Raw genomic sequence first — 12,220 nt, 5'->3', positions numbered from 1 at the left:
GTCATGAGACATCCATACACAACACCCAAACCTAACCGCACAGGATGCCACAGGTTCGCTCATACACAACACCCAAACCTAACCGCACAGGATGCCACAGGTTCGCTCATACACAACACCCAAACCTAACCGCACAGGATGCCACAGGTTCGCTCATACTGTAACGTTAGACCTGCACTATATGCTCATACACTATAGGCCACCTATATGTTCAAAAGTAACCAAAGTAACTAAGAAAAAAAAATAACCAATTGAAAGTAGTAAAAAACGCTTTGGACAAGACCTCATAACTCCATTGGACCCTCAAACTGTCAAAGCAATTAAGCAACTGACTGCTAAAGCAACTAACTACACCATCTCTGACCCTCTTGTGCAAGTTGTAACCCAATGCTTCACAGATTAAAACATAGAAGAAACATTAAAAACAAACTAAACAAAATAACACATCTATATAGAACAAAGCGGAGATCCGGGCACACTTAATGTTAAAAAAGGAAGAAAACTTTATAGAACCGACATGTTTCGACCTATACGGTCTTCATCAGGGCTTTTCACTATTTATACATTTTTTTATACCACCTCCTGAGCACCTGGTTGCTTCCATGACAAAACAAAATAACAGTTTGTTTACATATTAAATCCTGTAAACGAATGAAAGACATTTGATCCAGAGTGGAAAAATATCAAAAGAACAAGATGGCACAACAAAAAATGTAATAATAATATCATGGAAAAGGTAATAAAAAAGATAATTTGAAAAGTGAAACTTTCTCTGAAGAAACCTAACTCCAAAATGTTATTTCTTTCAGGAACTGAAAAATATATATTTTTTCAGGAAATTAAGAAAACCTAATTTGAAAACAAAGCAATACTGCCTCATCAAAGTTGATGTTGTAACTTTAGATATTGTCAATGACTTTATGCACTTGGTAACTACTTTTTGAATTTTGGCATGCTGCGTTGGTCACAATGTTTTAAAAAACCATCGCAAACGAATTTTGCTCGCCCCCTAGTGGCCGGTTTGCAATGAAACCACTGTTAGAAATGTCAGTATATGGTTGAAACCCCAAATAATTGATCAATGGATTCTGTATACAATTGGGTGTGCTAAATAACATACTAACATTTTACGAAAAACAAACAACTAGAAAAGCATCGTTTTTCAAGATGGCGTCCATTTCTACTCCAACCCGTATATAGATTTAATGTTTTTTGTTGAGATATTTAAATTGTTGTTATTGTTGATGTTGTTGTGAATGCATGTATGGGACCCGGATGGTGATGTCCTATTGGCCAAATGTGCGTTACTGTACCCTGCTGTACTGTTTTGCATCTTAATTGTCTAATAAAATTATCAATCAATTATCAAAAACGATGGCTGCCGGGAGCTTAAAATGCCTATGGTTTCATTGCAAACCGACCACTAGGGGGCGAGCCAAATAGCCGAGCTTGTGAAGCGGCTATTATAGACCATATTATTATTATTATTCAAATTTGCCGTGTGAACCTTAGAGTATTCTATTACTTCTTATCTTAGTATCTAAGGTGTGAACAGGGTTGGGAAGTAACGGATGCTGTTACGTAATCAGCTGTGAACAGGGTTGGGAAGTAACGGATGCTGTTATGTAATCAGCTGTGAACAGGGTTGGGAAGTAACGGATGCTGTTACGTAATCAGCTGTGAACAGGGTTGGGAAGTAACGGATGCTGTTACGTAATCAGCTGTGAACAGGGTTGGGAAGTAACGGATGCTGTTACGTAATCAGCTGTGAGGCGACCGTGCTACCGACTGCGCCACAGACTCCCAAAGGCATCTTCAACTCAGTTGTGTCCCAAATGACAGAACCTTAGGCCATAGCTGAGTGAGGTCATTAGCCAGGCAGCTCCCCCCCCTTCACACACACACACACACACACACACAAACAGTGGTGTTATTGAATTAATCTGCAGGCCTTAGAGGCCATTTCTATACCACAAGGTTGAAACATACAATAACACCAATTAAATATCACATGAGTCAATGCCTTGCTATTCTGATGCAATTGTTTACTTCACAAGATTGCCAATAGTGTAAGTCTAATACCTTTAATAAAGATGTCAAATTTCCATGCCTATAATGTGACATGAGTATAATAATTCGTATGAAAATATGCCAAAATAATCTATTTCAAAATTCAAAGTAAATGAAGTGTGTGTGTGTGTGTGTGTGTGTGTAATAAAATTAATGATTTTATTTCGGTCCTTTTTTTACTGATTTTTACAATTTCAACATAATTACAAAAGAAGCAAATTTATGACCAAAAATTAGGGTAAAAACAATTCATTTTAATATTTAACAAAAAGTAAATTTTAATAATTAAAAATAAGTTCAAATTCAAATAACACTAAAAATAAATTTAAATTCAAACACATTTTCAATTTCAATTGAAAGAACACAAAGTGCTTGGCGTCGCGTGCCCGGGGGGCTTGGCCGGGGGCTGGACTCTCAGAGTATATATGCTCGTGTAGAATTCGAGCTACACAAACATGATCAACCCTGACCCATGACTGTAGGCCACTGTAGGTCGATCGAACCTGTTGGGCACCGACACACTATGGCAGATGTTGTACTGTTGTACCTATAAAAACTACTAACATTCTTTAATTAAGCAATAGTCTCATCAAGACTGCAATGTGGATATACTCTGTTACAAGTAGAAGTTTGGGTTTGATCACCACCTGCCTGCAGTCTGTCCTGCTTTTGGGCCCTCATCACCTCACCAGAACGGGACACTTAGTGGGGGTTGACACCGTCCTCTCTTTGGGCCCTCCTCACCTCACCAGAACGGGACACTTAGTGGGAGTTGACATCCTCACATTCAATGCTCTTATAGCCTAACTGTCACTTGTAGCAGATACAACGGCTAGCATACAGAGTCATACAGACTAACTGACAGCTTTTCTTTTACATTCTCACAGAAAATGAAGACCGTGATCCTTCTCTTCGCGATGTTGGCCACTATTTACGCGGCATCTGTGCAGAATGCCAAAGCCGAGGATAAGCCAGGTAACTACGAACTATAGTTTCATACCATGTCATTTTATGCGATTTGTTGTCAAGGCATTTCACTGTAGCTTTAAAGGGGTAGTTACTGTAGTTCACCCCTGAAATCACTGTCTATCATTTTCTTACTCCATGAAGACTAACATTCACTGAGGTTTATTTTATTTATTTCATTCCTTTTAGTTGTTGTTACTGTAATTACTGATCTGAATATTTGATGAACTTATGTAAATAGCCAAACTATAACGTAAAGATAAACTTTGGAGTTTGAAAAATGAAAAAACGGTGGGTTATAGCCCATGTTTTTTGAAATTTTGAAAAAAAAAGTTAGCCTCGTTTCTCATCATTTTGGACCGTGGGCTATAGCCCATATCGTACGGCATACTATGGCACGCCGTTTTTCATCATTTTTGAGGATTTGAAAAAAATGAAAAATGAAAAAAACGGTGGGTTATAGCCTATGTTTTTTGAAATTTTGAAAAAAAAAGTTAGCCTCGTTTCTCATCATTTTTGACCGTGGGCTATAGCCCATATCGTACGGCATACTATGGCACGCCGTTTTTGAGGATTTGAAAAAAATGAAAAATGAAAAAAACGGTGGGTTATAGCCCATGTTTTTTGAAATTTTGAAAAAAAAAGTTAGCCTCGTTTCTCATCATTTTGGACCGTGGGCTATAGCCCATATCGTACGGCATACTATGGCACGCCGTTTTTCATCATTTTTGAGGATTTGAAAAAAATGAAAAATGAAAAAAACGGTGGGTTATAGCCCATGTTTTTTGAAATTTTGAAAAAAAAGGTTAGCCTCGTTTCTCATCATTTTGGACCGTGGGCTATAGCCCATATCGTACGGCATACTATGGCACGCCGTTTTTCATCATTTTTGAGGATTTGAAAAAAATGAAAAATGAAAAAAACGGTGGGTTATAGCCCATGTTTTTTGAAATTTTGAAAAAAAAGTTAGCCTCGTTTCTCATCATTTTGGACCGTGGGCTATAGCCCATATCGTACGGCATACTATGGCACGCCGTTTTTCATCATTTTTGAGGATTTGAAAAAAATGAAAAATGAAAAAAACGGTGGGTTATAGCCCATGTTTTTTGAAATTTTGAAAAAAAAAGTTAGCCTCGTTTCTCATCATTTTGGACCGTGGGCTATAGCCCATATCGTACGGCATACTATGGCACGCCGTTTTTCATCATTTTTGAGGATTTGAAAAAAATGAAAAATGAAAAAAACGGTGGGTTATAGCCCATGTTTTTTGAAATTTTGAAAAAAAAAGTTAGCCTCGTTTCTCATCATTTTGGACCGTGGGCTATAGCCCATATCGTACGGCATACTATGGCACGCCGTTTTTCATCATTTTTGAGGATTTGAAAAAAATGAAAAAAACGGTGGGTTATAGCCCATGTTTTTTGAAATTTTGAAAAAAAAAGTTAGCCTCGTTTCTCATCATTTTGGACCGTGGGCTATAGCCCATATCGTACGGCATACTATGGCACGCCGTTTTTCATCATTTTTGAGGATTTGAAAAAAATGAAAAATGAAAAAAACGGTGGGTTATAGCCCATGTTTTTTGAAATTTTGAAAAAAAAAGTTAGCCTCGTTTCTCATCATTTTGGACCGTGGGCTATAGCCCATATCGTACGGCATACTATGGCACGCCGTTTTTCATCATTTTTGAGGATTTGAAAAAAATGAAAAATGAAAAAAACGGTGGGTTATAGCCCATGTTTTTTGAAATTTTGAAAAAAAAAGTTAGCCTCGTTTCTCATCATTTTGGACCGTGGGCTATAGCCCATATCGTACGGCATACTATGGCACGCCGTTTTTCATCATTTTTGAGTATTTGAAAAAAATGAAAAATGAAAAAAACGGTGGGTTATAGCCCATGTTTTTTGAAATTTTGAAAAAAAAAGTTAGCCTCGTTTCTCATCATTTTGGACCGTGGGCTATAGCCCATATCGTACGGCATACTATGGCACGCCGTTTTTCATCATTTTTGAGGATTTGAAAAAAATGAAAAAAACGGTGGGTTATAGCCCATGTTTTTTGAAATTTTGAAAAAAAAAGTTAGCCTCGTTTCTCATCATTTTGGACCGTTGGCTTTAGCCCATATCGTACGGCATACTATGGCACGCCGTTTTTCATCATTTTTGAGGATTTGAAAAAAATTAAAAATGAAAAAAACGGTGGGTTATAGCCCATGTTTTTTGAAATTTTGAAAAAAAAAGTTAGCCTCGTTTCTCATCATTTTGGACCGTGGGCTATAGCCCATATCGTACGGCATACTATGGCACGCCGTTTTTCATCATTTTTGAGGATTTGAAAAAAATGAAAAATGAAAAAAACGGTGGGTTATAGCCCATGTTTTTTGAAATTTTGAAAAAAAAAGTTAGCCTCGTTTCTCATCATTTTGGACCGTGGGCTATAGCCCATATCGTACGGCATACTATGGCACGCCGTTTTTCATCATTTTTGAGGATTGAAAAAAATGAAAAATGAAAAAACGGTGGGTTATAGCCCATGTTTTTTGAAATTTTGAAAAAAAAGTTAGCCTCGTTTCTCATCATTTTGGACCGTGGGCTATAGCCCATATCGTACGGCATACTATGGCACGCCGTTTTTCATCATTTTGAGGATTTGAAAAAAATGAAAAATGAAAAAAACGGTGGGTTATAGCCCATGTTTTTTGAAATTTTGAAAAAAAAAGTTAGCCTCGTTTCTCATCATTTTGGACCGTTGGCTTTAGCCCATATCGTACGGCATACTATGGCACGCCGTTTTTCATCATTTTTGAGGATTTGAAAAAAATTAAAAATGAAAAAAACGGTGGGTTATAGCCCATGTTTTTTTAAATTTGAAAAAAAAAGTTAGCCTCGTTTCTCATCATTTTGGACCGTGGGCTATAGCCCATATCGTACGGCATACTATGGCACGCCGTTTTTCATCATTTTTGAGGATTTGAAAAAAATGAAAAATGAAAAAAACGGTGGGTTATAGCCCATGTTTTTTGAAATTTTGAAAAAAAAAGTTAGCCTCGTTTCTCATCATTTTGGACCGTGGGCTATAGCCCATATCGTACGGCATACTATGGCACGCCGTTTTTCATCATTTTTGAGGATTTGAAAAAAATGAAAAATGAAAAAAACGGTGGGTTATAGCCCATGTTTTTTGAAATTTTGAAAAAAAAAGTTAGCCTTGTTTCTCATCATTTTGGACCGTGGGCTATAGCCCATATCGTACGGCATACTATGGCACGCCGTTTTTCATCATTTTTGAGGATTTGAAAAAAATGAAAAATGAAAAAAACGGTGGGTTATAGCCCATGTTTTTTGAAATTTTGAAAAAAAAAGTTAGCCTCGTTTCTCATCATTTTGGACCGTGGGCTATAGCCCATATCGTACGGCATACTATGGCACGCCGTTTTTCATCATTTTTGAGGATTTGAAAAAAATGAAAAATGAAAAAAACGGTGGGTTATAGCCCATGTTTTTGAAATTTTGAAAAAAAAAGTTAGCCTCGTTTCTCATCATTTTGGACCGTGGGCTATAGCCCATATCGTACGGCATACTATGGCACGCCGTTTTTCATCATTTTTGAGGATTTGAAAAAAATGAAAAATGAAAAAAACGGTGGGTTATAGCCCATGTTTTTTGAAATTTTGAAAAAAAAAGTTAGCCTCGTTTCTCATCATTTTGGACCGTGGGCTATAGCCCATATCGTACGGCATACTATGGCACGCCGTTTTTCATCATTTTTGAGGATTTGAAAAAAATGAAAAATGAAAAAAACGGTGGGTTATAGCCCATGTTTTTTGAAATTTTGAAAAAAAAAGTTAGCCTCGTTTCTCATCATTTTGGACCGTTGGCTTTAGCCCATATCGTACGGCATACTATGGCACGCCGTTTTTCATCATTTTTGAGGATTTGAAAAAAATTAAAAATTAAAAAAACGGTGGGTTATAGCCCATGAAATTTTGAAAAAGAAAAAGTTAGCCTCGTTTCTCATCATTTTGGACCGTGGGCTATAGCCCATATCGTACGGCATACTATGGCACGCCGTTTTTTCATCATTTTTGAGGATTTGAAAAAAATGAAAATGAAAAAAACGGTGGGTTATAGCCCAGTGTTTTGAAATTTTGAAAAAAAAGTTAGCCTCGTTTCTCATCATTTTGGACGTGGGCTATAGCCCCATATCGTACGGCATACTATGGCCACGCCGTTTTTCATCATTTTTGAGGATTTGAAAAAATTAAAATTAAAAAACGGTGGGTTATAGCCCATGTTTTTGAAATTTTGAAAAAAAAAGTTAGCCTCGTTTCTCATCATTTTGGACCGTGGGCTATAGCCCATATCGTACGGCATACTATGGCACGCCGTTTTTCATCATTTTTGAGGATTTGAAAAAATGAAAAATGAAAAAAACGGTGGGTTATAGCCCATGTTTTTTTGAAATTTTGAAAAAAAAAGTTAGCCTCGTTTCTCATCATTTTGGACCGTGGGCTATAGCCCATATCGTACGGCATACTATGGCACGCCGTTTTTCATCATTTTTGAGGATTTGAAAAAAATGAAAAATGAAAAAAACGGTGGGTTATAGCCCATGTTTTTTGAAATTTTGAAAAAAAAAGTTAGCCTCGTTTCTCATCATTTTGGACCGTGGGCTATAGCCCATATCGTACGGCATACTATGGCACGCCGTTTTTCATCATTTTTGAGGATTTGAAAAAAATGAAAAATGAAAAAAACGGTGGGTTATAGCCCATGTTTTTGAAATTTTGAAAAAAAAAGTTAGCCTCGTTTCTCATCATTTTGGACCGTGGGCTATAGCCCATATCGTACGGCATACTATGGCACGCCGTTTTTCATCATTTTGAGATTTGAAAAAAATGAAAAATGAAAAAAAACGGTGGGTTATAGCCCATGTTTTTTGAAATTTTGAAAAAAAAAGTTAGCCTCGTTTCTCATCATTTTGGACCGTGGGCTATAGCCCATATCGTACGGCATACTATGGCACGCCGTTTTTTCATCATTTTTGAGGATTTGAAAAAAATGAAAAATGAAAAAAAACGGTGGGTTATAGCCCATGTTTTTTGAAATTTTGAAAAAAAAAGGTTAGCCTCGTTTCTCATCATTTTGGACCGTGGGCTATAGCCCATATCGTACGGCATACTATGGCACGCCGTTTTTCATCATTTTGAGGATTTGAAAAAAATGAAAAATGAAAAAAAACGGTGGGTTATAGCCATGTTTTTTGAAATTTTGAAAAAAAAAGTTAGCCTCGTTTCTCATCATTTTGGACCGTGGGCTATAGCCCATATCGTACGGCATACTATGGCACGCCGTTTTTCATCATTTTTGAGGATTTGAAAAAAATGAAAAATGAAAAAAACGGTGGGTTATAGCCCATGTTTTTTGAAATTTTGGAAAAAAAGTTAGCCTCGTTTCTCATCATTTTGGACCGTGGGCTATAGCCCATATCGTACGGCATACTATGGCACGCCGTTTTTCATCATTTTGAGGATTTGAAAAAAATGAAAAATGAAAAAAACGGAGGGTTATAGCCCATGTTTTTTGAAATTTTGAAAAAAAAAGTTAGCCTCGTTTCTCATCATTTTGGACCGTGGGCTATAGCCCATATCGTACGGCATACTATGGCACGCCGTTTTTCATCATTTTTGAGGATTTGAAAAAAATGAAAAATGAAAAAAACGGTGGGTTATAGCCCATGTTTTTTGAAATTTTGAAAAAAAAAGTTAGCCTCGTTTCTCATCATTTTGGACCGTTGGCTTTAGCCCATATCGTACGGCATACTATGGCACGCCGTTTTTCATCATTTTTGAGGATTTGAAAAAATGAAAAATGAAAAAAACGGTGGGTTATAGCCCATGTTTTTTGAAATTTTGAAAAAAAAAGTTAGCCTCGTTTCTCATCATTTTGGACCGTGGGCTATAGCCCATATCGTACGGCATACTATGGCACGCCGTTTTTCATCATTTTTGAGGATTTGAAAAAAATGAAAAATGAAAAAAAACGGTGGGTTATAGCCCATGTTTTTTGAAATTTGAAAAAAAAAGTTAGCCTCGTTTCTCATCATTTTGGACCGTGGGCTATAGCCCATATCGTACGGCATACTATGGCACGCCGTTTTTCATCATTTTTGAGGATTTGAAAAAAATGAAAAATGAAAAAAACGGTGGGTTATAGCCCATGTTTTTTGAAATTTTGAAAAAAAAAGTTAGCCTCGTTTCTCATCATTTTGGACCGTGGGCTATAGCCCATATTCGTACGGCATACTATGGCACGCCGTTTTTCATCATTTTTGAGGATTTGAAAAAAATGAAAAATGAAAAAAAAACGGTGGGTTATAGCCCATGTTTTTTGAAATTTTGAAAAAAAAAGTTAGCCTCGTTTCTCATCATTTTGGACCGTGGGCTATAGCCCATATCGTACGGCATACTATGGCACGCCGTTTTTCATCATTTTTGAGGATTTGAAAAAAATGAAAAATGAAAAAAAACGGTGGGTTATAGCCCATGTTTTTTGAAATTTTGAAAAAAAAAGTTAGCCTCGTTTTCTCATCATTTTGGACCGTGGGCTATAGCCCATATCGTACGGCATACTATGGCACGCCGTTTTTCATCATTTTTTGAGGATTTGAAAAAAATGAAAAATGAAAAAAAACGGTGGGTTATAGCCCATGTTTTTTGAAATTTTGGAAAAAAAAGTTAGCCTCGTTTCTCATCATTTTGGACCGTGGGCTATAGCCCATATCGTACGGCATACTATGGCACGCCGTTTTTCATCATTTTTGAGGATTTGAAAAAAATGAAAAATGAAAAAAAACGGTGGGTTATAGCCCATGTTTTTTGAAATTTTGGAAAAAAAAGTTAGCCTCGTTTCTCATCATTTTGGACCGTGGGCTATAGCCCATATCGTACGGCATACTATGGCACGCCGTTTTTCATCATTTTTGAGGATTTGAAAAAAATGAAAAATGAAAAAAACGGAGGGTTATAGCCCATGTTTTTGAAATTTTGAAAAAAAAAGTTAGCCTCGTTTCTCATCATTTTGGACCGTGGGCTATAGCCCATATCGTACGGCATACTATGGCACGCCGTTTTTCATCATTTTTGAGGATTTGAAAAAAATGAAAAATGAAAAAAAACGGTGGGTTAATAGCCCATGTTTTTTTGAAATTTTGAAAAAAAAAGTTAGCCTCGTTTCTCATCATTTTGGACCGTGGGCTATAGCCCATATCGTACGGCATACTATGGCACGCCGTTTTTCATCATTTTTGAGGATTTGAAAAAAATGAAAAATGAAAAAAAACGGTGGTTATAGCCCATGTTTTTTGAAATTTTGAAAAAAAAAGTTAGCCTCGTTTCTCATCATTTTGGACCGTGGGCTATAGCCCATATCGTACGGCATACTATGGCACGCCGTTTTTCATCATTTTTGAGGATTTGAAAAAAAATGAAAAATGAAAAAAACGGTGGGTTATAGCCCATGTTTTTTGAAATTTTGAAAAAAAAAGTTAGCCTCGTTTCTCATCATTTTGGACCGTTGGCTTTAGCCCATATCGTACGGCATACTATGGCACGCCGTTTTTTCATCATTTTTGAGGATTTGAAAAAAATTAAAAATGAAAAAAAACGGTGGGTTATAGCCCATGTTTTTTTAAATTTTGAAAAAAAAAGTTAGCCTCGTTTCTCATCATTTTGGACCGTGGGCTATAGCCCATATCGTACGGCATACTATGGCACGCCGTTTTTCATCATTTTTGAGGATTGAAAAAAATGAAAAATGAAAAAAACGGTGGGTTATAGCCCATGTTTTTTGAAATTTTGAAAAAAAAAGTTAGCCTCGTTTCTCATCATTTTGGACCGTGGGCTATAGCCCATATCGTACGGCATACTATGGCACGCCGTTTTTCATCATTTTTGAGGATTTGAAAAAAATGAAAAATGAAAAAAACGGTGGGTTATAGCCCATGTTTTTTGAAATTTTGAAAAAAAAAGTTAGCCTTGTTTCTCATCATTTTGGACCGTGGGCTATAGCCCATATCGTACGGCATACTATGGCACGCCGTTTTTCATCATTTTTGAGGATTTGAAAAAAATGAAAAATGAAAAAAAACGGTGGGTTATAGCCCATGTTTTTTGAAATTTTGAAAAAAAAAGTTAGCCTCGTTTCTCATCATTTTGGACCGTGGGCTATAGCCCATATCGTACGGCATACTATGGCACGCCGTTTTTCATCATTTTTGAGGATTTGAAAAAAATGAAAAATGAAAAAAAACGGTGGGTTATAGCCCATGTTTTTTGAAATTTTGAAAAAAAAAGTTAGCCTCGTTTCGCATCATTTTGGACCGTGGGCTATAGCCCATATCGTACGGCAATACTATGGCACGCCGTTTTTCATCATTTTTGAGGATTTGAAAAAAATGAAAAATGAAAAAAAACGGTGGGTTATAGCCCATGTTTTTTGAAATTTTGAAAAAAAAAAGTTAGCCTCGTTTCTCATCATTTTGGACCGTGGGCTATAGCCCATATCGTACGGCATACTATGGCACGCCGTTTTTCATCATTTTTGAGGATTTGAAAAAAATGAAAAATGAAAAAAAACGGTAGGTTATAGCCCATGTTTTTTGAAATTTTGAAAAAAAGAAGTTAGCCTCGTTTCTCATCATTTTGGACCGTGGGCTATAGCCCATATCGTACGGCATACTATGGCACGCCGTTTTTCATCATTTTTGAGGATTTGAAAAAAATGAAAAATGAAAAAAACGGTGGGTTATAGCCCATGTTTTTTGAAATTTTGAAAAAAAAAGTTAGCCTCGTTTCTCATCATTTTGGACCGTGGGCTATAGCCCATATCGTACGGCATACTATGGCACGCCGTTTTTCATCATTTTTGAGGATTTGAAAAAAATGAAAATGAAAAAAAACGGTGGGTTATAGCCCATGTTTTTTGAAATTTTGAAAAAAAAAGTTAGCCTCGTTTCTCATCATTTTGGACCGTGGGCTATAGCCCATATCGTACGGCATACTATGGCACGCCGTTTTTCATCATTTTTGAGGATTTGAAAAAAATGAAAAATGAAAAAAACGGTGGGTTATAGCCCATGTTTTTTTGAAATTTTGGAAAAAAAAGTTAGCCCTCGTTTCTCATCA

At 36.5% G+C, this 12,220-nt stretch overlaps 1 protein-coding gene across 1 annotated transcript in view; it reads right to left on the bottom strand.

Annotated features, from left to right (window-relative positions):
- Positions 1 to 31: 31 nt before the first annotated feature.
- Positions 32 to 12,220, bottom strand: part of LOC308321311 (glycerophosphodiester phosphodiesterase domain-containing protein 5-like) — a gene marked incomplete at both ends in the record, with an annotated part of 19,786 nt that continues 7,597 nt past the window's right edge. The window contains one exon of the mRNA XM_080772152.1: positions 32 to 78. Coding sequence (XP_080628278.1) covers positions 32 to 78 — 47 coding nt within the window. The remainder of the gene's footprint in view (positions 79 to 12,220) is intronic.

Source organism: Protomyctophum bolini, assembly GCF_963924005.1.
Source record: "Protomyctophum bolini genome assembly, chromosome: 9".
NCBI classification, from domain to species: domain Eukaryota; kingdom Metazoa; phylum Chordata; class Actinopteri; order Myctophiformes; family Myctophidae; genus Protomyctophum; species Protomyctophum bolini.
Note: the sequence above shows the minus strand (reverse complement) of the source record. Positions and strands in the feature narration are given on the sequence as shown.